Raw genomic sequence first — 27,417 nt, forward strand, 5'->3', positions numbered from 1 at the left:
CAAGGTATTTTCTGCTTCTCAGCCCAGGGGTTTAATAGAATGTATAGAAGCACAGACATTCAGAGAGGAACAAAAACATCCAGGAGTTGTGGAGAGCATGTGTGCTGCTATAAGGGAAAAATATTGAAATTGGCTTCTGGTTCGCAAAAAGGCACTGGTAACCTCTACTACTGTGGTGGGATCTCCACATAAAAGACTTTAAATGTTTCAAAATTCCATTTGTTTAATCTCTTTCACTACTTGACTCAAAAGCTTGAAGCACAATATATTATTCATGACCACTTGCAACCTATCCATTAAAGAAAAAAAAAAAAGTTCAATATACTCCCTAGCCTTACATATTTAACCTTCTCTTCATGCCTAATAGCCTTCTACAAAGAAAGAGGGGTGCTAGCTAAAACACACAGTCTGCCCTGCACCAAATCCCTCCAAAGACACTCAGAGGCAGGGGAAGAATGAAGCAACTTACCCCCCTTGCATGGTCCATTCCCTTTTCCTTGGAAAAAGGTGGCATCCAGCCTGTGAAACAGTGAGCATTACCTTGCATTATGTGCCTACTCTGTTTTATGTAAAATTAACTGTTTCTTTCTCTAGATGTACATAATATGGTCACAGTTTAGATGCTGTATTGTTATTACTGTTTTTTCTCTGTGCAGGATCAAAATTACCAATAAATAAGGATTATATCAAAGCCTGTATTATTTTTGCTTTATGGGATTCTTTCATCATGCAATTACAAAGGAAATGATCCCTAGATCAGAATGATATTTGCAATTTAAGAAGTCAAGCTTGCCATTAGAAGTCGAGTGACCAACAAACACTTTCCATACTTGGGAATGAGGTGCACAGTGGGAGCTGCCAGGCTCAGCACTGCAATCTGCACCATCCTCTGCTGCAGCCACACCAAGCCACTGTCCTGGAACATCAAAAGGATGTTTGTGCCAGGTCCCAGGGTGGCACAAATCAATAGAGCCCCACAGATGCTAATTTATACAGGCTGAGAAGTTGTATATGCTCTGGTTTTGAAATTACTGCTGTCTTCCCAGCACTGTGGATGAGCACAGGCAGAAAAGTGGCAGAGCTGTAAGGATTTGCTTCACTTAATGGAAGTCTCATTTTCTGCTCTCTTCAAAAGCCTTTCTGTTACTTTTCAATAAAGATCAATGACCTCAGAAGCCAAGAGTCCTGCTGCCTAAAGCACCAGCACCCTGACAGGGCACCCTGGGAGCAGTTCACTCCTCTGCAGCCTGGCTGCAGAACAGGACACCTCCAGGTAGCACACAATTCCTTCCCTCTGAGCAGTGCCCAGCCCAGCCCCAGTCGCCTGGGAGCAGCTGACTTTCCAAACAGCAGAAACTGAGGAGGCAGCACCCAAAGAAACCACTCCCAACAGTGAAAAGATGCCTTTGAGGTCATGGACCAGCTCTGCCTCTCACTTCTGGTCCCTTCCATGCTCTGCACTCTCTTTCCCAGCTGAGGCCTGCCATTCCCACACCCCTGTCCTCTGATCCTCTTGGAAGGGGCATCTGTGCTCACCCATCCCTCTAAAGGCCTGCCATGAAGGCAAAGAGGTTGCTAAAAATTCTCTTGGCAACAACAGCTCTTTTGCAAAATTTATACACCCAGGAGAGAGGTGAATGTGAACTTTTGTGAGAATTTGTTTTTCTCAGTATGCTGGCATGTAACCAACCAAACTCAAGCAGCAGCATCCTGTGCTGCAGCCAGAGCAGCACTGTGCGCCCAGGGCAGGGAACTTTGAGCACTGCCAAATAACCACAGAGCACTTTGGCGAATCCAAATCCCTTCAAGTATTACTCTTACCTCCTCCTTGGATAAGTGTGTGTCAGCCACTGCTTCCATGTCACAGATTGCCCATGAGGAACTCTGTGCCACAGGCTATGTTAAGCATCATTAGGGTGTTTTTTATAAAAAAAAAAAAATTCCAATCCTTTTGTTTTTCAGACATCTAAATAAAAGTTTGTGTATTCTTCAAAAACACAAAGCAGGAGAATCCAAGTGTGCCAAAGGGATTTCTGGGTAAGAGTATTTCACTGCCTAGATGAATAGCATCTCTTAAGCCTCAGCATGAGGAACAGCTCCAAAACCATGAAACTCACATTTGCCAATATTTTAGTAACTGGATGTTGCTAAGACCTCACTCTCCAAAGATAATAATGATCTGACCTTGTGGGGTTTAAATAGAAAACACTGCTTTTCTGTATTCTCTGGAAGAGGAACACCAACAGCACCACCACCACCACCATGGATTTGTTTCACTTTCACTTGAGGAAGCACAAAAATTCTTACTCATTTCAAGAAAATTGAATTATCCTTCTATTGACTACAACTGAGTGATCTGAAACTTTCAGAGTACATTTCACGGACTTACACCCATATGTCACACTACTTCCCAGCTGCAGCTGCCCATTCTCAGGTAGGGAATCCTCTCCCTTCCCACACCTCCAAAATACACCTTCTGCTCCTGCAGGACACGAGGAAGCATCTGGCCCATCCAGGTTTTTGGCCAGTGATTAGCTAAGCCACAATTTTTGTCATTGTCTACATCTGGCTAGCAATTATTGTTCCCACAGATGCTAATTAATAATAAACTTCATCTAATTTACAGTATTAAATAAAGAAAATAGTTGACACACTTTTTAAAATGTCCATAATAAATACAGTCCTACAGCAGAAATCTTGTCTCCAGATAAGAGACAGAAAAGTCTTTTCCCCAGCTCCAAATGTCTGCTCTATGTTTTATTTAACACAAGCCCCAAGTCTCACTGCAGGACAAACCTTACATGTGTAATGTCACATAACATCGGGAATCACGGATCAGAGGATTTTGGCCAAGTTCCTTTTCCTGTGCTATTCAATCACCTCTCAGCTAAAGAAAACTGACACCTCTGAAAACAATTCAAAAAAAGAGCATCAGATTAAGCATTGTAACTCAATAAAGTTGAGCAGTGAATAGCTGACACCACTAGAATTTTGCCTATTGCAAGATGTCACAGTTGAATGAATGGATGGGGCTTTCATGCCCCACTGAAGCATGCACAGCCTTCAAACTACTGGCATGTGTCAAGATGCTGCAAAACCTAACATTTATAAAAGATACATCTGGTGTGCATTTATTGGGAGCAGAGCGAGGTCTTGTTTAAATTGCACACATGAATTTGATGTGGAGAGCGGGCAGCATCCCAAGCCTCACAGTAAAAGCATGTTTTTAACCTAAACTCCTCCATCTATAATGCAAGCCATGAGGTGTGAAGACCTCTTGCACAGTGAAAAGCCAGAGCATAAATTATGAATCAAGGCACAGGTGAAGTACTGAAGGCCAGGCAGAGGTCTCAATTCAGTTGTGATTCTTCTGAGTTTATATTCTTTCAAATTATATTTATTGGATAAAAAAAAAATCAGGAGATTTTATATTGCAACCAATTTGAGTGACTTTGCTGTTTTTGACTTGGTTTCACAAACCTTGCTTTTAATTTCTGATTTTATCAAGCCATGATTTTTCCCTCCCCAGAGACATTTGACAAAGCAATTCCTTCCCCAGCAATCCATCTAACATTGTCAAGCACCACAGAGACAGGCATGTCCAAATCATGGCTTTCAATCATCTATTTTGATCAGAGAAAAGCCACACAGGCCTTCATCTGGTTCCATGCTCCTCATGGCACCGTTTGAAGCATGCCATTCTCCTCAGCTCAATATTGTGTGTGACCTTCAGGTTCCACCTGTAGTTCCAGCAAAAGCTCAATTTCCACTGGCATGCACTGTAATAACCAGCGCTGACAAAAATGTGTGTTTCCAATTTAAACCCACTCAGTTTCACTTGGCACCTGCACTAACCCTTCTTGGCAGCAGGGATTCGGCAGGAGCAGCAGCAGGGGAGGAGTGGGAGGGAAGGGCAGTGCAGGGCCACCCTAAGGCAATGCGACCATGCTGGCTGTGGCCCTTGTCACCTGTGCTGTGTGTTGGCAGTGCCCAGGCAGTCAGGGCACAGAAGGCCTCGGGTTACAGAGCTGCTTTCTGCCCCCAAAATAAACAACTGAGCTCTCCCATGCAGCTGGCACACAGATAACAGGAGTTCTGCACAGGTAACTGCACAATTGTTAGGCAGATGAGGGAAGTGTAAGTCTTCAGGGGGGATGTGATGAGTGTTTCCACTATTTTTGCTCAAAGGACAGAACATTTTAAACAAATAAATGCAGCCTTAATTGCTTCTGATCCCTCCTCAGCAAACAGGGGGAGGATGCCTATATAACAAGCTGTGGGCATCCATTGAGACAGGGCACCCTGCCTGTACCACAGCCACTTTAGGACCAGCCAGGAGCCCAGGCATGTTTTAGAGGAAAAAACATCAGGCTCTCCTTGCTGGCTGCCTGCAGCACCACTGTGGGAACAGTGCTTCACACCTTGGCTACAAGGACCTAGAAACACCCACGAAAGGAGCAACCTCGACCTAGATCCCAGTGACAAAGCAGGAAAAGGAGCAAACCAGAAGAGCAAGAGGTGTCCTGCTCCTGTTCTTCAGTTTCTAGCAGTGCATCCTCATGCGTCAGTGACTGCAGCTCTTTCAGATATTTAAATATTCCTGTGGCCACAAGTGAAGGTCATTTAAAGCAAAGCAGCAGTTTGAGACTTTCCTTCTGGAAAGTATAAAACCTCAGTGTTCAGTTGAACAAGCCCAGTGCCAAGCCTTTTCCTCCAGTGGGATCCACGGCAGGATCATAGAGAACCGTGATAAACCTGATCCCAGGGAGAAGGAAGCTCCAGCAGGTTTTTGCATGAGAAATGAGCCCAAGAAAAGAGATGCAGATCTGCCTTTGGAGGTGGCCCAGTGCTAGCACAAATTATTAAACCAGTCCCAGAGAAGATGATTCTGGTTCAGAACTATGGGTAACAGTGAGCACTGGCCAGAAAAATATGTGGCTGCACTCAGGACCTGCACAGACTGGATTAGTTTGTGTTTGTCACTCAGTCCTGGGATGGATTTTTCTTGTGTAGCCTGCCTCAGATGTAGAAATCGCTTGTCAAATTTTCTGATGTTGGGGAGAAAAGAAGGGGAAAAAATCAATTACACAAATACTGGTCACTGTTGACATTTAAAATGAGACAATGATGAGCATAAAAAAAAAAAGGTTAAAAAAAAATCCTGGGCCAGCAACCCAAAGGACCAAATACAAATCACAAAATAGGATGCAACTAATTAGGCTGAAATGCCAACAATGTTCAGGATATCGTTCAGAGGATCTGTGGTGTCAGACTGCTGCCGTGACCCCCAGTACGAATATGCCAAGGGGAAATGTAGAATCGGACTGAATCGGATAAGTTAAATACAAATATTTTAAAATGACATTTTAATTTCTACCTCACCATTTTAACATTTTCGAAATCGTTAAATAAGCATGTCGCCTATTCTCAGAGCAGGCCAAATGTCAGATGTTTGTATGTATTATTCAGCTGAACATTTTAGGTACATAATCCTCCTCACTGCTAAACAGGTGGCACTATATTAACAGGTTATTTTCTCAAAAGGAGCAGTGAACAGAACACTGCTGATTCCATGCAGTGGTGTATTACTGAATGTGGAGCCAATGCAAGGATGGAACTGAGCTGAGGTCTGTAAACAGGACAGAACTTTCTGCTGTAACTACCACTTCTAAAGCACATTTCAAGGCAGAGTACCACAATTTAGTTGAGTTATTCACAGAATTATACACAGCTGGAAAACAAACTTTTGTAGGCAAGTGATTGTGTAAGCTGTACATGATAGAGTACATCTCTACTGTGTCTCATCCAGGAAACTGAGTAGTTTAGGACTTAACAATTAAAAACACATAACAGACCTAATAGGAAAAGCCTCACAACTAAGTTTAGTAGATTCATTTTAGGCCACACTGTACCTTTATTTTTTCAGAGCTGTATGGTGGGGGTTTGTTGCTGCTTTCCTCCCAATCTTTCAGTGACAATTATTTGAGAGAAGAAGTGGACCCAAAAATAAAAAATCAGTGGAGCAGTACAGCATCAGGAGCCCAGCCCTTCAACTTTCAGAAGAAATGTGGAACAGGCAGTCACAGAAAGGAAATAATATACAGCCCATAGCATATTCCAAATGTGCTTCCCAAACTTTGCTTTTAGAACTAGTACTTGTTTATGTTTCATACATGATTTCCAACAGGATTGACTGCCTCTGGGCTTTTGAAGTGCAAGAAGCTGTTAGCATTTTTTTCTGACTGGTGAAAATCTGCAGAGAGACTCGACTCTGCTTTATCTGAACACCAGCAAACCCACAACACCACTCCGGGCATTGCTTAGGTTTTTGTTGTTGTTGTTGTTGTTATTGCTTGTCACATCAAATAAAAATCTAAATCCCTGAATTTGATAAAGTTATTTTTCATTTTGTGAACATGACGTTAACACACAGTAAGTTCTGGAATGAAAATGAAATGCTTTGCCCATCATTCAGGATCGGCTGCAGCTGCACTGTGTGAAAATGAGTTGCAAAAGCAATTCTCATCTGCTTTTGAGGCACAACCAAGAAGTTACTAGTGAATAGGTTTTGATTTCTCCTTCGAAGTAAGTCCTCAGTAAATCGGTGCTTTGAGCTGCATTTTTCCCTCAAATGACACAAGTCCTCATAGACCAGCCAGCTTTGGTACCCAGGTGGTACCATAGGGCTGGTAGCCCAAACCCCTCTGAGTTCTTCACAGACACTTGGTATTGTATCGACAGGAAGAGTCCTGCTGCACCATCTGTGGAAAATCTGCTACTTAACTTAGACTGCCTTTCGGTATTACCTCCTCATTTTCAGTCCTTTCTCATTCTTGGGCTTGAAAGAACTTGACTCAAACATCCACAGAAGGCATGTTGCAACCATACTCTCAAATGCCCTGAGATAAAAACTAAGGAAAGCAGGTGAACTTTACCTGGAAGACTTCATAGCTCCCCACTCCTTCAGCAAAGATTCTCTTTGTAAGATCTTCAACTGACTCATAATCTGGACCTACAACAAAAAGTTCATTTTCATAGCTATCATTTTAACACGTGAATTTCAACGCATCTACTAGAAAATCAAAGGAATGACTACAAGATGTGCCATGCTTAATCTAGCAGTGAGGATCCCTTTGCTTCCACACTTCACAGCTGGTACCACTCTGCTGGCTGCAGTAAGCTAGCACAGATCTAACAGCAAGTGTTAAAATCACACCCTCATTGTTTTCTATCAAGATAATTTGTAGTTTTCTCATCAGTTGTGGATTGACTGTATAAATATTGAAACCATAGTGTCTATGGTTTGCCAGCATAAGGTATCAAAACGCTTTTAATATAGAAGAGTGAATAACAGATTATACTGCATAGCCATTCAATGGAAAATTCCAGCTGAATTATCGTCATACACCTCCAACTACATTAAAAAGCTTCTGTGAGAAGCTTCCCACATCTCTGATGGAGACAATGCCAGCCAGCTCCAGGACAGATTCATGGCTGAGCTGATCAGCCACAGTGGCAGCACCTCTGGGATAGCACAGTCAAGGGGGGAAATACCCTGTGCAATAGCAGCTGAGAGAGAGGAGAGAGTATGAGAAAGCAGCAGCTCTGCAGACACCGAGGTCAGTGATGAGGGAGGAGCAGCAGCTGCTCCAGAAGATGCTCCAGGAGCTGCTCCAAGTGCCAGAGCTGCTCCAGGAGGTGCTGCAGGTGTCAGAGCTGAGATCCCCTGCAGCCCCTGGTGCAGCCCATGGTGAGGCAGCTGTGCCTCTGCAGCCCAGGGCAGTCCATGGGGGCAGAGATCCACCCACAGCCCATGGAGGAATTCCTCCACGCTGGAGCTGGGGAAGAGTCAGGAGCCCTCCCCCAGAGAAGCATAGAGCAGCAGAACCCAGTCAGGGTCACCTCACCCCTTACAGATCGTTTTTCCCCCCTAAGTTACAGATAAAACCTACCTTCCTTCCTTTTCCCCCATCTCCCTGGAAGCCAAGAGGTGCTTTCTGCAGCAGCCTCTCCCCAGAGCAGAGGGAGGGGATGAAGGCAGGGCACAGCTGTGCCAGGGGCTCACACAGGGCCACAAGGTGCAGGAGGGGCTGCAGCCAAGCCCAGGGGAGCAGGGCAGAAGAGCAGGGGCTGTCCAGGTTTGTAAAAGGGGCAGGCCCCAGCAGCTCTCTGCAGCACAGTCTCACCCTCAGCAGATCCCACCACAGCTCTCACAGGAGGTCAGGCAGCCCTCTTCCCTCCCAACAGGATCCCCAAGAGCTCTCTGGTAATACTTGGCTGAGCAGCACAAAAATACTTGGTGAGATCACAATTATTATTACCTTTTTAAACATCTAATGTGAAAGGTTCAAACCATAACACCCATCAGTTATTACTGTACCTTTTTCTTGCTTGTTTCTTCTTAATATGTTGATTTCTTAACCTATGAAAAAAGGTAATATACCTACTTTTCTGGCAGTAACTTGAAGATCTAGAGCCCAAGAAAAACTTTAACAAAAAGGAATTATTAGCTAAGGTTTTTCAAAGATCCAAAATATCACTGGAATTTCAAAGGACATCAACATTTAACATTTGCACTAATCAACTCATTATTGCATTCAAGGAAACACATTTTGCTTTCTCTGTATTTGAGAAAATGAAATGTTCATTCAATGGAGAAAAACTCCTAAAATAATACTGGATCATATCAATCTTTATGCCTGATAAGCATGAAAATGCTCATCAGATCAACCCATCAAACAAGAACCTGCATCACCCAAGGAATTTAGATATTGTTAAATTTTATTTTATAGTATAGTGTTGGGCACTTTATGGTCACGTGGAATTTACCAAAAACTTCTACTGATGCCACAAACTTTGGAAGGAAAAAGAAAAACAAACTACACCACATATCACAGCTCACTTAATACATCTAGACAGTGCACTACTAACAGTAGTCTAAGGTCAGAATTACAGTTCTCAAGATGACTTTGAACAGTAGTCCAGAAGGTGCAAAAGCATGGAGTAAATTTGGCTCTAGTTTTGTTAAAAGTCAGTAACTAAATTTTCAAAACTGTAAGGACAATGCTGGTTGTTTGGTGTGTGAGATTTTTTAATCTCAAAATTATCAATAAAATCTCAATGTACCCTGTACTTTATGCCTCTCTTTTAAGTATTAAAGACTCACAATAAGGGACATTACTGGGAATGGTTTTCAAGGGTCATCAAAAAAATGTTATCAAAAAAAAAAAAAAAAGAAGCATCAAGATTACATGGTGTTGCTTTGTTCCATGTTGAGGCATTTCTCATCATATTTAAAATTAACAAACATAAACTAACAGTATTCCAAATATATAAGCATTTTAAATTGCTCTTCCTCCTCAAAAATTATGAAGTAACAGATGTGATGTGCATGTGTGCAAGCTGCACCAAGATTAGCTCTTCCACAGTGCTTTATTGCCTCATTCAAGTATATTAATTTAAAGAAGGTCTCAAGGAAAAACCAAAGGTTAAAAGAAAATGTACATCAATATACAAAGAAATTAATTTACAAAAACTTAAAGGATACTGGCAACATTAGTAGATGTTTTAAGTAATGACTTATGATAATTATGGATGTCACAAACTAAATTCTTGGGGTCATTGCTGGTCCTGAAAAGCAGTGCTTAACACCTCAGCTTTTTTATGATTAACAAGTGATCAAAGCATAAACTAAATATCATAAATTCTAATAGTTATCCTTACTTCAGTTTAACCAGGTTTTAATTTTAAGAGTCACCTGGAACTACTGGTATATGAATATTGGCTTAGGCCTTATTATTTCTACAGACTGTGACATCCATAATCATTCCTGGTCACTAAAAATATACATTTGCCTCATTAGAATAGATTTCTTCATGTTTTTATCATACAACTGTATTTCAAAGTTACATGTAATTTTACACATTTCTAAAAAATACAATTTCATGGGTCTGCTTGAAAGCAGATGTGCACTACTAAATTACTTTGAAACAAGGAGTAATATTGCACAAAATTCACTGAAGATTTGAAAGTCAACACATTTCCCCCTTCCAACCAAGTTGCTCCCTTATTTTTAACAGAAAGAACATTAATTCACACAGAATCACAATAAATGTCAACATACTTGAACTCAACTTATTTTCCAAATGCTAATACTGTTACTGGATTCTAAATACAGGTGTTGTTAGTACTGAGCTAAGTAATAGTACATTGTAATTGAGTACCCTCTACTACAATACACCTTGGAGTAACTTCCAACTGTGTTACCTGCTTCATACCCCAACCCAGCAGAGGATGGCAATGGCCCTGCCAGCTACATGGGTTGTGGATGACCCTCTAGACTGAGGTGGCTGTGGACTCACCAGGAAACTCTACAAGAATAAATGACACAGCTTTCAGCAAGACCTGTCAAGTACTTTGAACTGGCCACTGACTGAACTGTGGAACAGATACGGCAAAATGGATCAAGGGAGGTTTTGTACAAACAAACCATATCATCCCTTTCCATTCCTTGAGTTTCAACACCCTGAGGACCATGAATTGAAAGCCAGCTGTGGTCCATGCTCCTGGGGTGAAGATGAGGACATGTTCCTCAGCTCAGATTCTGCTAACAAGCAAACAACAGAGACAGACATGCCTAATAGCAGCAAAGAAGTTACTGAAGACAAGTCACATCACTATTCATACTGGTTTTGCTGGTGCAGTTATTTCTACATTCATTCTTCAAAGATTTACTGCAATACCATGGGAACAGAAAGTCTTCACCATCCTGAGCTTTGCAATACAGAAGCTGTTTACTAGCCACATTTGTTTAGCCTGAAATTTCAGGCTGTTGGGAATAATTCACTGGCTAGAGTCTCACAGCACCTGGGCTAGAGGCTGGTGCCAATGGAGGAGATGCTAACTCCTTGGAAATAAAGCTCCTCTTGAGCTCTCCCTGAGGAGTCAGGGAGGTCCATGGTTAAGGGTTCTTCCTGCAGGACAGGGTACAGTCAGGATCACACAGGGGGCATTTGCAAAAGGGCCTCATGCTGGCACTTGATTATTGCATGAAATGTTTCTTTGATTACTTACATGCATAGAGAAAGTATTTTAGATGCTCCTAGCAATTCTATTAGACAGCTGCACCAACAAAACATTGTTCTGTAGAACTGAGTATCATTGACTGCAGGTGGATAAGGAGAAGCAGTTTTAAACACCTGGGGTAACTGTTCTTTTGCCTAGACTTTACATTGGTTACAAGAACACGAGGTTGTAAACTAGCTCATCCTAAAACCTGAGAAGACATCTAAAACAGAATTTTAAGGTCTAAAACACTCTTCTAATAGATTGGGTGGGATTTTCAGAAGCACCCAGCACTTGTCTAAAACTCTGCCTGAAGTCTGTGTTGCAATGCCTGAGAGGGGACTTCAGCCAGTGCTGAGAGTTCCTGATGATCCCACCCCAACAGCAGCAGCACCACTGAAATGCTAAATGACAAGGAAGGGTTCAGTCAACAACTTCTATTACAACTTCTACAACTACATTTCTTTCTTCAGAACAAGTCTATTTTTCAGAACTACATGATGCCCAAAAATGTGAGATGGAAGAGCAAACCACTGCCTATTCTACACAGACTGCCCTCTGCATGCATAGAGGGTGGGTAGGGATCACCTCTGCATCCACAGCCCTTCCCTGGTATCTGCAGTTTTCCTCGTTCCTTTTCTACACAAGTCAATGGGAAGGCTCTGACATATTATCCATTCTGCAAATCCCACAGGGAGTTAGCTCCACAGGCAGCATTACTTTTACCTACAAGATTGAGCTGGAACCACTGTAACCGAGTTAGAACTGGAATCTGGAATTCTTCCAAGTTACTATCTCTCCTGTGGACTTCCAGGCTGTGCTTCACCACACTGCACTGGCACAGCCCAGGAATCCCTTTGTCTTTCCACTGCCCTTACTCTTTCCTCCCAAACCAGATGAGTGATACGGCTCATTTTAGGCAAACATCTATGCAAAATGAACTCAAAAATATTAATCTCGAGTCCTGGTTTGACTTTCAACATCAGAAATTTGTTCCTATGTGTAAGTAACAGACCACAAAGCTTCATCAAATAACCTGGTATCTCCCATAAACAGGAGAAACAGGAGGATTTTTGAGATCCTGAAGAAAAGACATGCCTCTGAAGAAGACCACAGGAGCTCTGACTGAGCAGAATTCAGTTCTCACCAGAAGCTGGTGATCAATGTTGATGATTTTCAAAGACACTAGAAGGATTTCCACAACTAAAAAGCATACAAGTATAAAACTTGCAAAGTACTGGACCTGGAAAATTTATCTTAATATAGAACCCACTGTGGTACTAAAAATACTGCATATGTAGCCAATAAACAATTTTATATCATCACAAGGACAGAGAACAAGAGTGTTGAACCAGTTTGGACTCTTACCTATTTGGTAACTGGCAATTCTATTCAAATAAGGCACAAATATTAGCCTTTTTAAAAGATCACTGATAGTAAGTGGAAAAGATCCTGTATATTACAGAGTAAAAAATGTACCTACAGTTAAAATCAACATATATATAAGACAAAGCTATTTCTGAACCCATACAAGGTTCAAAACCAAAAAAAGACATATTATTTAATGATTGTAAACAAACTATGAGCTTTGTAAATAGTAAGGAAACAATGCAGCATAAGCACAGAAACATTTTGACTGAAATTAAAATAATTCTAAATTGAATGTTACCATCTTCTATTTAATCTGCTTACTTCTTTTCTGCCTGCATTTTCACTCCATGAAGCAGTGAATTATTACTACAATGCCTCAATTTTGAAAGATTCCACTATCAAACTTTCAATTTTATGATCCTTATAAAAACTTAAGAATATTGGCAGTCTCACATGGCTTCCATATTTATTCCACAAAGGTGAAAATGGAACAACCTATGTGATCGTTTGTTCAGTATCTAACTCTCTTGTAAAGCCAGTAAGATTTATGCCTGTATTAGACAGTAATTTTTGAAAACCATTTTCTGGCAGCATTCCTGGACTTAGGTGTTTGATGGTTTTGAAAGTAATAATGGCCATAATTTCTGGGTTTTTTCTATTTTCCTTAAAACATTAATACTGTTTACTAACTTTAATAAATGAAGGAAACAAAGTAACTTAGATTGAACCATGGATAGAAACATCAGGTGAGGTACAGAGGAAAGGAAAATTTGAACTTTGAAATTCTCACCACAAAATGCAAGGAGATTAATACGGAAGAGTGAGAAGTACTACAAGAACAAAAATCTGTGTATTACCTACTGCAGCACTATGCTTAGGCAATGTTTACTACCCACAAGGGAGAAGAATGCCCTCAAGTGACTAATGCCAGCTTTAAACAATGAACCATCAGGTTGCTCTGGAACTTTTTCATCTGAGCAGCACATGAGCCACTTGGCTTGACCCACTTGGAACACTGAGAGTGAAGATTTTAATTATTTTTATGATACTTTTGATTTCTAATAGTGCAAAATATTTTGCCAAGTAACATTTTTTGGTATTGCAAAACTCCACAACATATCATGTTGATACACAAGTGGAAACCAAAGGATAAACAAATAGTTTGGAGTACAGAGTTCTGGATGTGCAACTTCTAACTCTGGAACACTAAGATTTCTCCAGCAATGCAGATGCCCTGCAGAATGTTCATGCTTGATCAGACACAGATATTTCTGCAAGATTTGAACTTTTACTATGTTTTACCTTTGTTGCACTGATTAAAAAAAGTTAATTCTGGAGGCTCATCCTCCATGGCAAAGTACTGGCCCAGCCCTTGTCATTTTGGAGCAAGATGAAATTTTGCACTAAGCCCAGGTCTCACTCTACTGAGCCTCTCTGGTGAGGTTCCAAACGGTGCCTCTGCCATGACATGGAGCAATTCCCTTAGGTCAGCAACCTTGTAAGAAAGTAGTCAAAAAACCCTTTCCATTTGTGTCAGCTAGAAGGAAATAATTAATAAATCTCAGTGAGGCAACTGATATGAAACTCTGCTACAAGCTACTATTAAGGTACTAAAGCACAATCTGATCCAAATACCAACCCCAGAAATGTGCTCACTCAGGCCTAGGCTGAGATTACCAGAAATCATTCATGACAAAAAGGGAAAGGAAAAAGGTTTCATGACTTAGAAGAGCAGAACATTCTTCTCAGGCAGAGTTCCTTTTATACCCATGTGCTATTTCTACCAACTTTACCACAAATATCCCTAAAAGTTGACAATTCCAATCTGCTGAAACTGATTAACTGTCTCTTCTGTCCTAAGCTGTTGGGGAGACAAGGTATGTATGGTGAGATGGAAAATAAAAGACAAAAAAAATTTTAAAAATTAAAGAGCTGCTCCATACAGTATCAAAAATGTTCAGACTATAAATATCCAAATATTTGTCAGGAACACTGCCAGAAGGAGGACAAATTCTTGTTCTAAATACGTTATACACCAGGACCATTTAGTCTTCTTCACTAAATTTAGAAAGAAGTTTTTGGTTGTCCAACTTGGCTAAAATGAGAGTTGGATATATGCAGTCTCAAATTGAATCTATAAATTTAGCTTTCTAGTGTTACAAATCAGGCACAAATTAGATTTCCAACTATTAAATTGCAGAAAATAAAAAAATAATATATATCTATCAATTCCACTTACACTTTCCTTTCTGAGAATTTTTAGGTGAATTAGTCTACCTAGGGAAACTGATAATGTGTCTTTAAAGTGTCTTAGTTGTAAACAGAATAATAAATGTCACATTATAATTCAGCACTTCATGTACTTTATAGAAGAGAGAAAACCACGTGCTACCTTTTTGAAGTCTGGAAGACAGAACCACAGTTTTAGTCTGGAGTAAGTTCCAAGTTATAGTCACAAGAAATTCCTTAATCTATAAAAAGTCTCCTTTCCTCCCCCGACCTTTGCTGAAGCAAATTCCTGCCATGGAAAATCATTATTGCTGTTTTGTAGATTTGCATTCATCTTCTAAGACAGTTAAACCCCTTCTCAAAAGATTAAGGCAATTAATATTCATTACAAATATTAACATTTGTACATTTCAGACCAATCAGATTGCTTGGTTCATTTCATGCTAATGGGATTAACATAGTACCTTCAAAACCTGGCTACCTTTAGGTGACACCCTTGCTGCTTAGAGGAAGCAAATGCTAGGAAGCACCATACACTTGCTGTATTTTAAACATAGAGACTAACTAGTACCTGATTTGAGAGTGCATTCATACATTTAGTTACATTTTGTGGACCTAACTACAGCCAACAAATGAACTGAGTAAACATAAAAGCAGATGTCCAATGGCAGAAAATGCACACTCAACTGAAGAGAATTATTTTTACAACTGAAGATCTCTTATTCCTTTAAATTTTTTGGTTATCATCTTATATGGAGTTACATGGAGTCCTGAGTAGTCTCCCTTTAACATCTGATGGGAGTCAAGTTTTTCTTTTCCTACTTTTCTTACGTTTTATTTCCACTCCTACTGCTGGATAAGCTATCCTTTGAAATATTTAAACCATAGTGAAAAGCAGAATTCAGTTTACATAATGACACCACTTCTTGAAGAAGTCCACCTTCTTCTGGAGTTTCATCTCCTTCCTTCCCACCTTTCTCCCAAGGGACCAGAATGGATGGCTGTTGAGCAAGACCTGCTGGGAGCTGATCTTCTGAGGTATTGCTTAGTGTTTCATTAGGCTTTGCATCCTGACAGGAAGAAAAGCCTGCTTTGAAACTTTCTAGGGAATTAAACTGGGCACTTGGTCGTACTGGAGACAGGGATGTCAAACTAGTGGTGTCCATCTTGTCAGTAGTAAAGGTTTGGCCACTCCTTTCTTCTTCCATCCTTGAGAGAGATTCTCTCTGGCCACCAGAAGAAACTTGCTTCCTTGGTGATGGGGGAAGCTGCTTCCCATGGAGGACACTGTCATCCTGGCCAAGGTTCCACTCTGCCTGGTCATTAGCACTGCTGCAGAGCAGGGTAAGGTTGCTCTCACTAGGTGCATTTGACTTGTTCTGAAAGAAAAAACATGTGTTCATAGTTAATGTCACAAGAAACATCTCTACACTGGTATTTTTGAAACTCAAGTACTGGAAGGGATTTCATAGCTTCCTAAATCATGGATTCCCTTTGGGGCTCAGTGCTACAAAACAACTATCCCAGACACAATGCAAGGCCAAGTGTTTTTACATTTCCTCAAAGGACGCTGTCTCTTAGCCTAAGGACTGCCTCTGGTACCACAAAGAGGAAGGATTTCTGTCTCCTCTGTCCATTCAGTCTTGGCACAAGCAGTTTTGACAGTGAACAAAGACACACTTTTCTCGTTTGTACCCATAATATGAGAGGGAGGGGGACTAAAACTAAAACCAGATGGCATTTCCTCTTGGCTTCAGTAATTAATTATACCAATTTTCAATATTAAAGTTTTTTGGTCAAACAAAACCGGGCATTTTATTAATCTAACCCCTGCGTGACACTCATAATATAAAATTTTACAAGCTTTATAAATATTTGCATCAGTATTCGCTGCTCCAGTAACAAATCTTCTACTATAGGATCCCTTTCAGCAAAAGTAAGTGTTGGACAGCTGACATGTGCTGGAATTCAAAAACACTAAGCTTTTTTGGCTAATACCACAGCAGTGACTTGGTGAAAGTTTTAAAACTGTAGGCAAGCAGTGTGTTTACACTAAAGGACCAGTGCAACTCTACCTAAAATAGGAACAAGGAGCCCTCTTAGAAAAGTCTGGAGTACTATTCTAGCAGTGTTTCAGGTGCAATTACCATCTGGATTCCATGACTTAAATCAAGAAGGAAATATCATCGTATCACTATGACTAGTCTAAGTCTACAAGGTGAAAAATGCCTTTTAAACCACATTAAAAAAATCCCAAATCAGCTCAAGGCATATCAGATTTAACAGGAAAAAAATATATAGTATTAAACTATTTGATTAAGTAAATTATTATACTGTTCACAGCTCTCTATGAGGTTACTGCTTTAAGGGAAAAATACTGTTCCAAGATGACTTAGTAACCTGGAGAATTTCTTGGCTGGTAAAAAACCATCATGCAGTGGCCAGCACGAGTGTACGGTTATATAGCCCTAGGAAGACACATCAGCAATTCTAAGAACTGTGTTGCAGTGTCTGAGCTGCATGTTGTTCATTCAGTGCAGGGTTCCACTGCAAATGGACTTGGGTTGGTTTTCAAATGAAAGAAGACTAACCTCAGCCTTGTAATCAATGTCATCCATTGATCTGAAGAAATCCAGGCTCTTTGCTCCTGAGAGTTTTCCTTGATCTGAACTGTGTGTGCTCAGCGTGTCCAGAATCTCTCCAAGCAAGTCCATTTCTCCTTGATGCTGAGTTATTCCAGTTTCACCAGAACCATCACTATCATAAAAGTAAGCAGAAGCTTCTTCACTGTCTTCTGATGATAACCTGAAAACAAAACTTTTCCATCAGATAGGAACATAAAAGCCATTTTATTATAGCCACTTCTGAAAGGACATAGGGGAATCCATTTCAAGAGCTCTGAATGGGAACATCAACCTGGAATATCTTGCTACTCAATAATTTTCCTGAGCACAGATATATGGCATTGATGGAGATGCAGTTACCGTCAGCTGCCTCCTGGCCTAGCCAAACATTTTGTTCTGGTGGCCAGACTGCTACTGCAACTCTTCCTCCATCACATAGGCAGATTTACTGAAGTACTGCCTATCTGCAAGGACAACTGGTGCTTTTGTCTCTTATTTCCTTTCTTGTTCATTGCAATATCTTTACCTCAGACCCCTATTCTACCATGGTCTTTTTCTACCTCTGTCTATCAGTACTGCTACAAAGGCAGTTTTCCATGGCCCACTGTTTTCATTGTATCCTTTTAACATTTCACTAGCTTCATCTTCCCTATATCACAGCTTAAACTGATTGATTTTGCTTTCAATGTCCTTTCTGGGTTTATATCCAGATGTTCATTATCAACAATCAACTCCTCAATTCAGAAAATGCCTCAATCCAGCTTAAGCCTCAACTTACACTTTTCCTTTAGTTCTCATATAGGAAGACCTCAATAAAAAATCCCCAAGACATTATATGTCTTTCAGACACTTCAAAAATGTCCTATTATCATGGCCACCACACAAGCCTTAAAGAATTGACTGGCTGAGGTCACTCCCCACCACGTTGATGAATATTTTGCTCTTTCTTTGTGTATGTAGTCTTTTTATCTGGAGACTGTGAAGACTGAGGATTATGTCAAGCCCTTCTAGACACTATAAATAATGAAAAGATATAATGGCCTGTCCCTCTTTTTAAAGCAGATTTAAATCCTAAACTACTTGACATCATCTAGATCAAGAATTGAGCTAGCAGCCTGGACAGGAGAAAAATGTGTCACTTGAATTCTACTTTGCTGAATAACACTTGTTACCCTCTCTCCTATACATACATAACCCATCCAGACAGGCTCCTTACTTGCTTGTTCTCTCAATTTCATCATCTTCATCTTCATCCAAGGCATCATCCTGGTTACTGAGGCGCTGGTTGAAACGAGTCTAGAGAAAGGACAATTAACATTATAATTTTGTTTATTTTTTCTATTTCAGCATTACTTCTTTGGAGACCAGCTGCCACTTTACTCATTAGGGCTTCTGAGCACTTGCTGAGAAAAACCACATATTGATCAAGGCTTGTAAAGGCTGCTCCAAGTCCTCAAGCACCACCAATTAAAGAGAACCATTTTCTTCATGGCCTATGGAGGGCCTCCTTATTTATGCAAAGCCTGGTGTGCCTTATTATTTATGCAAAGCATTGATTAGCAGAAGACTGGATATTGGAGGAAAAGCATCACTCAAGTCTACCAGCTACCCTTTCTTGAAAGCACATCACAAAAAGCACTGTGGTTTAGTACTTTCTGGTAGAAATATTTACCAAGCTTTGGTCTATTGAGCATGAAGAAAAATTGACTTTTGAAGCAGAAAATACAAAGAAAGTTGGGAGTCTCTTTATGAAGCTACATTTATGTAACGGTGCTGTACAGGATTGCAGAGTAAATAATATCCAGTTCAGGAACTTAGCACTGGGAATGCCTTTGTGCAGGATAATTTACTGTGGATTACTATTAATTCCAACCCAGTGTACACTTAGAGCACCCCAAGAGGACTTTGCATGGTGGAGTTGGTGTGCTGTAAATTCACACATTTCTGTACAGAATACTCACCTATTACATCACATTATTATTCAGCAAACAAAAATAGTCTAAAAATTCCACAATGATTGGAAAAAAGTCTCTATCCTGACCAGAACATTTAAATCAGGAATTTTAATCACTTGTACTTCGCAAATGACTATCTTCAGGACTATACAACTCTCATACTGGTTTTGTATCAAAAACTTTTTGTATAGGAAGCTTAACTATACTGGTCATCAATGCACTGAAGATATTGTGAACCCTGGATAACCACTAATAATTTAAAGACACATGGATGGAATTTGTACAGAGGAAAAACAGCATAAGCTAACGTTGAGGAAAATCATAAGCAAGTAAGAAGTGCTACTGCCCACATCTTATCATGCAGTTCACCAAATGCCTAAACCTGCAACCAGTCCCTGATGGGGAAGAAATATGGCCTTAATTTCAGACTACAGGAGCTTGAAAATCTCATACTGTGAGGATTTCAGTATGTTACCTATTACAGATGTTGTCAGTGTTCTACAAATACCAGGACGCTCTCTGTAACTCCCCCCACCTCCCCATTATTTACAGGAATGTCTCAGTATTCACTCTTTAGAGACTGAGACATTTTTTCTGTTGAACAAGAGAGAATTTAATTAAAGCAGCAAGTTTTGATAACACTTTCCACAGCTCTTTGCCCTCAAAGAGGAAACATATGGTTCTTTATGTGTTAAACCGAGTTAATAGTTGATGGAAAATGAGAGAATTATTAGAGTATTACAACCCGTCAAACAACCCTAACTGAGATTCGTTCTGAGCAAAAGGGACAGGATAGAATGCAGAGAAACAAACTATTTCTAACTTCTTCATATTTTTGTGAGTTCATAGTGCTGTTCCCACCACTGTTGCAAACAATCATTCTCCTGTTGTAAGTAGAGGGAAGTAAATCCCTCTGTTAACTGATACTGGTGATTGGTTATCTTACTGATCCCTGTCACAAGCACAGTCACTGGTTGTGGTTTAAAAGTTGAAGCTTTAAGTACTTATCTTCACTGGGAAAATTTAAATACTTTGATTTGGTAACACTAGGAATTTTGGTAACACAGAATTTTCCCCAAGAAAATTCTGACATGACATTCATTGTAATTCAAGCTCTAACCTGGAACTGGCTCCTGGAAGGCAAAATCCTGTCTGCCCCTCTCACTTTCTTTTGAATTTGCATCAAAATTAGATGTTGCCATCACATTTACTCCTACTAACATAAATATGAGATTTTGCAGGGAAGAAGATTTTTTAAAATGTTGAGAAGGTGCAGAAAACAAAATGGAAACTGACACTTATTCATCTGTAGAGGAATTAACTCTACCAATGGAATAAAATTCTGCAAGGTAACACTTGTTGATTTGGTGAAATGATAAATAATATTTCAAAGAGGACAGATATCAAGTTTCAAGAAAAAAAGGGGGAAAAAGGAAGAAAAGTTGTGTCTTTGACAAACAGGAGCTGAATAAAATTAAGCAGAATCAGCAGACAACACAGGCATTGCAGTGGCCCCTCAGAACATCTATGAACAGTAATATGCAAGTGTGTTCGTGAAAGCACAAATAATCATATAAAGGAATGTAACAGACAAGTTGATAAATCTAAAACCTCCCTCCAAAAGAAGAAATCTTAGCTCCTGATGGTCAAACTCTTTGAAAAAAACATTTTTGTTACCAATTTAAATGATATGGGATATATTATAAAATTATACAGGGAAACTTTCAACAACTAAACCAAATAAAATGGGATTTACATACAAAGAAAAAGATATGGGGGAAGGGAAAGAAAGGAAAGTATCTGGCTGTAAATAACAACCTTCTCCAGCATTTACAGCTCTGTGAGCTAACCACAGAGACAACAAGCAACACATGTTTTTGAATAGGTGACTTTCCTTTAGGAGCTGTAATAAAAACGACTGCAAGGGAGGGGTATGTCCAGACTACTTTGCAAAGAAAGAAAAAGAAAGAAAGAAACCCTTAATAAATTTCAAAAGGAGAGCCATAAAACTTTTTCAATGCTCCACTAGGCAAAGTGACAGAGTATGTGCACCTGCAAAAGCTGTCAGAGTCATTTAAGAAGTCCTTCCATTACTGACGTACCCTGCTGTTTGCAGTTATTTAAGCTTTTAATTTCTGTCTTTTCTGCATTTTGAAGTGTGTAACCTTTTTTATACCCCTTTATGAAAAAAGGACAGACTTCTGCTTCCTTCCTGATTAGCATTCTAATAACAACCAGACCATTTAAATTTATTACCACCAGAAATGATATGGCAACAGTCCTTTCTTGCAGCACCAGAACTTTATAAAGTCTTAATAGACTGCTGTCATGTTTATTTCTATAAAATAAAGGAACAAGCTTCTTTAAAGTACCTGGTTGCTTTGCTACTTCCAAACAGTTCTGCTTAGATATTAAATATTTTTTAATAAATTACTTAATGTATTTACCTTATATATAACAAGAACAGGGATTCAGCTTTTGCTGTTTCAAATTTCTCACATTATCCTGCACATGGCCTCTCTCATCTCTCATTTTGCTTGGAATGTAAGAGCTGAGCACCCTTAAATACAAGCTCATGTTCTCCACAAGCTGGTGTGAGGCTATATATCCTTTTTTTATTCACCATATCCATCCTCTCTGGTTGCTGCCCTGCTTCAAAATCTCCTTCTGCAAGTAGTCTGTAGCTTATACAGACCTGACCCAATGCTGATCACTGAACTAAGGAAAAGGAGCTGACAGTATAAATACAGTAGAACCAAATAAAGGGAGAGTCAGTCCTTAAACTGTTCTCTTTTTCTTGCTGGTAGCCTCACAAAATGTACTACTTTGGAATAAAAATGCCAAAACACATGAATGCTAAAGGATTTAAATGTAAGATGGTTATATTCTTGATATTGGGCATGAAAGTCGATCTTTGAAATGTCAGCTTTTTATATAATGCTAGACCTTTCAGATGTCCAGCTTTTGGTAATGAGTCTGTATTGATTGATACTAAGACAGGAAGTTTAACAAGGCTGCTGCTATTAATTACACTCAAAGTGAAAAACAAATAATCTTTTGATAAATGGCAGCACAAATATAATTTCACATTTACTGGCTACTCAATACATCAACACATATAAAGTTTCAAAAAAAGAAAAATATTGTTTAAATCTGTGAAGTACTGCTTCCTTTTTCTTAAAAATTTAAAGAAAGATTATTCATTCCGCATGAGAAAAAAAATAAATACAACACCACTGTTATTAATGATTCAGTATTTTATTTTACCCATCCTCCTCTACAACCAAATCACAGACATAATTATGGCTCCATCCAGCAGGGAAGCAAAAGATCTTTCAATCAGACTTTCCAGTAAAGCACACCTTGTCACGTTCCTTTCTGGTTAAACACTGTGACCTAAAGCCATGACTCACAGGAAGGTATTCCTCATTACACTCCCCCCGAGCTGAGACTGATGAAAGAAGAGGGAAAGCAGAGACAGAAAAGAAGTACAGATTCTAATCAAGAATGCTCTGATATCAGAAAACTGTCCTGGATATAAATTAAATAGATACTACCAGAAACATGGGTATGGGCACAGTGCTTCGAAATGCCAAGTACACTCTAATGCCACAGAGATCTCCAGTGACTATTGTACAGTTATAGGAAACCCTAATACCTCTGCTGAGGTAGGATTTATTTTAAGCACAGATGATAAATTTGTTGAGATACTTAGTCACAGATAGCACATGTAACTACTTTGGTTCTGAATTACTGTGGTGAAAAATGAACAAGCTCTCAGCTCCCTACCATTTATGCACGCTAGACTCCTGAATCCAGGTATCATTTCAGAATTGTGTAATGCTTCTCTTCCTTTTTAACAATTAATCATGCTTCCACAAATATTTTTTCAGAATAGTTCTGTTTTGCTCCAAAACAACAAGCAACCTTCCACTTTCCCTGTGGAATTGCAGCGCCTTTTTATCCTCAGGAAGCCTGAGGCCCCACACTGCCCAGAGTGAGGCACCACCTCCCCACAGCCAAACCCTGCTTTTCTCACTGGCACCGAGGATATTCTTAGCACCCCCTCCCGTTTTCAGCTGATGATGCACCGTGGCACTGTGCCACACACCATTCTGGCTGCAGGGAGTGCACCATCCCTCCACTTTCATTGGCAACACGCACATGTGTTAGTCTTTTCAAATAGGACATGGAGATTTGCAGTGCCATTTGCAACAACTAAAGCCAGCAGCTCATTTTTTTGTGCATGATTTTAAGAATCAGATTCACCAGGCAGAATCTGCAGTTACAAGAATGGAGAAATATAGCACTTATTTTCCCTTTTCTGATGGTGATTAATGTCCTAATGTACACTCAATGATTAGATGGAAGGAGTATTATAGAATGGAGGACTCAGAGGGTCACAGTGGACAGAAGAGCAGGAAGATAAGGGAGAATGTGCGTCAGAAAAGAAAAAGTAATCAGTGTCCAAAGCCATACAAATGTTTATATGAACAAAACCAGAAAAAGGAACATGGATTTGTGGTAACAAGAAAGGCAAGAGATGTGGAAGTAACTCAGGTGCACGGTGTGGGACTTTAGTGAACCAGGACGGTTGTAAATCCAGTTTATTTGGCTGAAATGTGCTTTTTGATACAATTCCTAAGCAGATAAAAGAGAGACTACTGGTTAAATTGATCTTTTGGGTAAAATGTGCATCATAGCCTTACATCAGCAGAACAGTCTCATGCTACAATCACTGCTTAGAGCACCAGTTGCTGATCACGTGTGACTTTCTCAGAGGGAAACCTATCAAAAATACATACATTAACATGTACAATGTGAAAGCGATGGCAAACACAAACACCCTGCGCCTCCAGACCTCAGCAGCACCAGCCCTGTCCATCAGACCAATGGACTGTGGAAGATCCTACTTAAGGGAAGTGCCATAGGAAGCTTGAAAACAGACTAATCACATTTGCAAGGAAAAAAGACTGTGCCTTGGAAATACTGACTCCAAGCACATTTCTACACTGTCTAGTGATTCCAAACAGAAAAATTACCAAGGAGGAGTCCCTCTTCTAGTTTGACACCAGTAAGGGTCATCTACTCAACAAATAAGGTCTTTCTCTCCAAGGTGCTGTGGAATTTGGCTGGCACTTGGAGTTGGATGTTACTGATTTCAGCTATTTTTGGGCCCAAATGAGACAATTCAAAGCAAGACAGAGGCATCATCAGGATGCAATCGGGATTCTAGGTGGGCTGAGCTGTCCTTCAGTCATGACCCTCTCTCCACTTACTGCAGATAGGGCCTAAGGCAGCACTGCTGCTAACTGCAGCATTTCAGCAGTACCTAAAATTAGACAGGCTGAATCTGGGCTCTCAGAGATGCTGAGATCCCTGCAGGAAAGGATTTTCCTGTTTCTTCTATTTCTCCCTCCTTTTGCCTCCAGACAAACTTTTTTCATTAACTGAACTTCTTTATTCTTCTTTCTTTTCTCATTCTTACATACAGGATTATAGAGAGGAAAAAAACGTTAGGGACATAGAATACTAGAGCTGAAGTTTTAGATGTAAAGTGGTGCTTTTCAAACCCTCAAGCCAGAAGGCAAAAGCAACATGGAAGGAAGTCAGCACACAGGTTCCAACTGTTGTCTGATGGCTCTCCTGGCTCCCTCATTTAGTGGAGCAAAACTATGACTTGTGGAAAACAGAAGATACACAGCAAAAGAAAGTAAAATATACCACTGGCTACATTAAGATGTTGATCAATTCTCCTGAAGAAAAAATTAATTGGTTATTTCAATTAAATTCTGAGGACAGAAAAGTTCATCCAGTTTGAAGATACTCTGCAAGACCATTTTCCTCTGAGATCCTTCAGAGAAAGGAAACAGTGCTACACATACAAGTATGGTTCATTTTTTTGCAGAAGAAAGACCCTCTGAAAGGCTGCATTTTTATTTATTATAAAACTTAAAGAGGGGGGCTACAATAGCCAGGAAAATAATCTGCAAACTTTTTGCTTGTATAAATTTTTCTTTTAGTAGGATAAATCAGAGGTAGATATGCTGATGACTTTGCCCTGAAAAACCAAGCATTCCACATGGTGACAAAAAAATTCCAGAGCCACTTCCTGACCATTACCCCATCTATTTTTTTTGTTAAATTGAATTGGAATCAAGGTAATTATTGAAGAGATTTCTCAAGTGTTTTTACAGCAAAACTCCAAGAACAGCAGCCACAAGGCTGACAGTGGTTTATGGGTGCAGAACAGACAGCACAGCTCTGGTGAGGACAGTCACTGTCCCTCTTTAGTGGGAAGCAGGGACAGGGGTCTGCAATCTTGAAATTATACCTCTGCTTGGGAGCCTCTATTCCCTATTCCTGAAAATAGTATCATGCATGATACACAATAGCATGTAAATGCTTAATTTGCACAAAATCCAGGGGTAATTTCACTTAACAGAAATAAAGGAAGGACCCCTTGATTTTAAGAGGTCTCCATTGCAGCAGGCAAGGATTGCACAGGCAGAGGATCCCGGCGCTCTGCCACTTTGGAAAGGAACAGGAGCCACAAGAGGGCACTCTCGTAATCTGCAATTTGAATTTTGGCAGCCTAGCTTTTTCATTTTTAATTAAAAGGAAAACTGACTGTTTTGCAGAATGAAGAGATCTTACTTGACACAATAAGACAAAAGATTTTTCTCCAAATTAAAGGAAGCTAATGATGTCTACAATATTTTCACATTACACCACATTAGCTAAAGAAACAGAATTTACTGATCAACTGATGCTTAGTTCAAAACTGTATTTTACAGAAGCAAAATGGGATTTACATTAAAAACTAGCTCTTACTGTTTATGACATCTTTCAATTTATACTATTGCAGTCAATGAGAATCCAGCAACAGAATCAGTGTTATTTGTGGTTGGTAGTCATAGATGTGATCTCAAGCACATTGTCTGAATACAAATACAGGTAAATGTACTTAATCAGATTTAAGTTTCTGAAATCATTGTGAGACTGACTGTGGATATTTTTCTAAAAGACATTCAGTCATCTTATACAGAATATGTATATTCAGCACTACATTATCACAATCTCCTCTCTTATCTTTCAGGAAAAAGAAAAACTCTTCAGAATAGCCCTCTTTTCAGAATCGCCACTCTCATCACCTTTTTCAGGTTAGGAGGGTAATCAGTTACTAGAAGTCCTTTGTAGCTAATGATTACGTCGTTTATTTTACTGGCCATTGTAGGGATATTGATAAATGGGGCACTCCTGAAGGTAAGGTTATTCTGAACACATCTTCCTGCCTGACACTTACTGTGTTTGTTGAACAGATGCCAAGCACACCTACTGCAAGCTGAATTATATATTGTATAGTCTCTAGGACATACTTCAATAAAAGTGAAAAAGCTCCATTTGCAATACGCTTTAAAAAAGGAAAGAAAGAAAAAAATATAAAAAACTCTCTTCTCTTTGAGAACACCAAGAAAAAAGTTTTGTCTAACTTGATTTTTATTAAAAGTGTTTTAAAAACCTTCTTAGACACTGTATTTGGATTCTGCAAAGTCATGGTGAGTAGTTCACTTGGTATTGTCAATATAGGAACATTTAAAGCAGTGCTGAGACACAGTGATTGGTAAATCCACCCTTAGAATCCACATGCCTATTTCTATTACAGATGGAAAGTAGTAGGTGCCTAAAGGTACAGGTAGAACATACATTTTCTGAGAGACAAGGGGCATTGCTAATTTAATAACTGCAAAGGCAACTGGTAGTTCTTATTTGGTGTTCTGCTAATCTTGCAGAGTGTTTTATTTGCCATGAAATACATTATGACTGTTGAGATCCTGACATGGTCTATTTTTAATAAGCTACCCCAACACCTGATATAATAGTAAAATTACAAAGATCATATTAATGAAAAAAACCAAGATCTTCCTGGCATTCAAAACAGGATCATAATAAACATGCTCTCTTTTTAATTATATATTAATTTGGAACAATTATACAGAGCTCCTACTGCATTTAGGTCCCTGTGTACCAGAAATCTGCATTACCTGGGAGCATAAAATGGCACAGAATTAAGAGATTATGCAAACACTGAATGCTCTGTAGTCTAAAACATGCCCTGCTCTACCTTGCTCATCAATAGTTAAAGGAACTCAGCGGTTTCACTCACAAGATAC

General features: G+C 39.7%; 1 protein-coding gene across 2 annotated transcripts in view; it reads right to left on the reverse strand.

The window, feature by feature from the left end:
- Positions 1 to 11,735: 11,735 nt before the first annotated feature.
- The window catches only part of DENND1B (DENN domain containing 1B), a 147,360-nt gene continuing 131,678 nt past the window's right edge, over positions 11,736 to 27,417 (reverse strand). For both annotated transcript variants that reach the window (XM_054285843.1, XM_054285842.1), the window contains 3 exons: positions 18,505 to 18,584; positions 17,256 to 17,469; positions 11,736 to 16,043 (listed from right to left, as the gene is read on the reverse strand). In XM_054285843.1, the coding sequence (XP_054141818.1) occupies positions 15,492 to 16,043; positions 17,256 to 17,469; positions 18,505 to 18,584 (846 nt within the window). In that variant the 3' untranslated portion in view covers positions 11,736 to 15,491. The remainder of the gene's footprint in view (positions 16,044 to 17,255; positions 17,470 to 18,504; positions 18,585 to 27,417) is intronic.

The sequence above is a fragment of the Melozone crissalis genome, unplaced genomic scaffold (genome assembly GCF_028551555.1).
Source record: "Melozone crissalis strain CALT ecotype California unplaced genomic scaffold, PUWL_Pcris_2 ptg000045l_1, whole genome shotgun sequence".
In the NCBI taxonomy this organism is placed as follows: domain Eukaryota; kingdom Metazoa; phylum Chordata; class Aves; order Passeriformes; family Passerellidae; genus Melozone; species Melozone crissalis.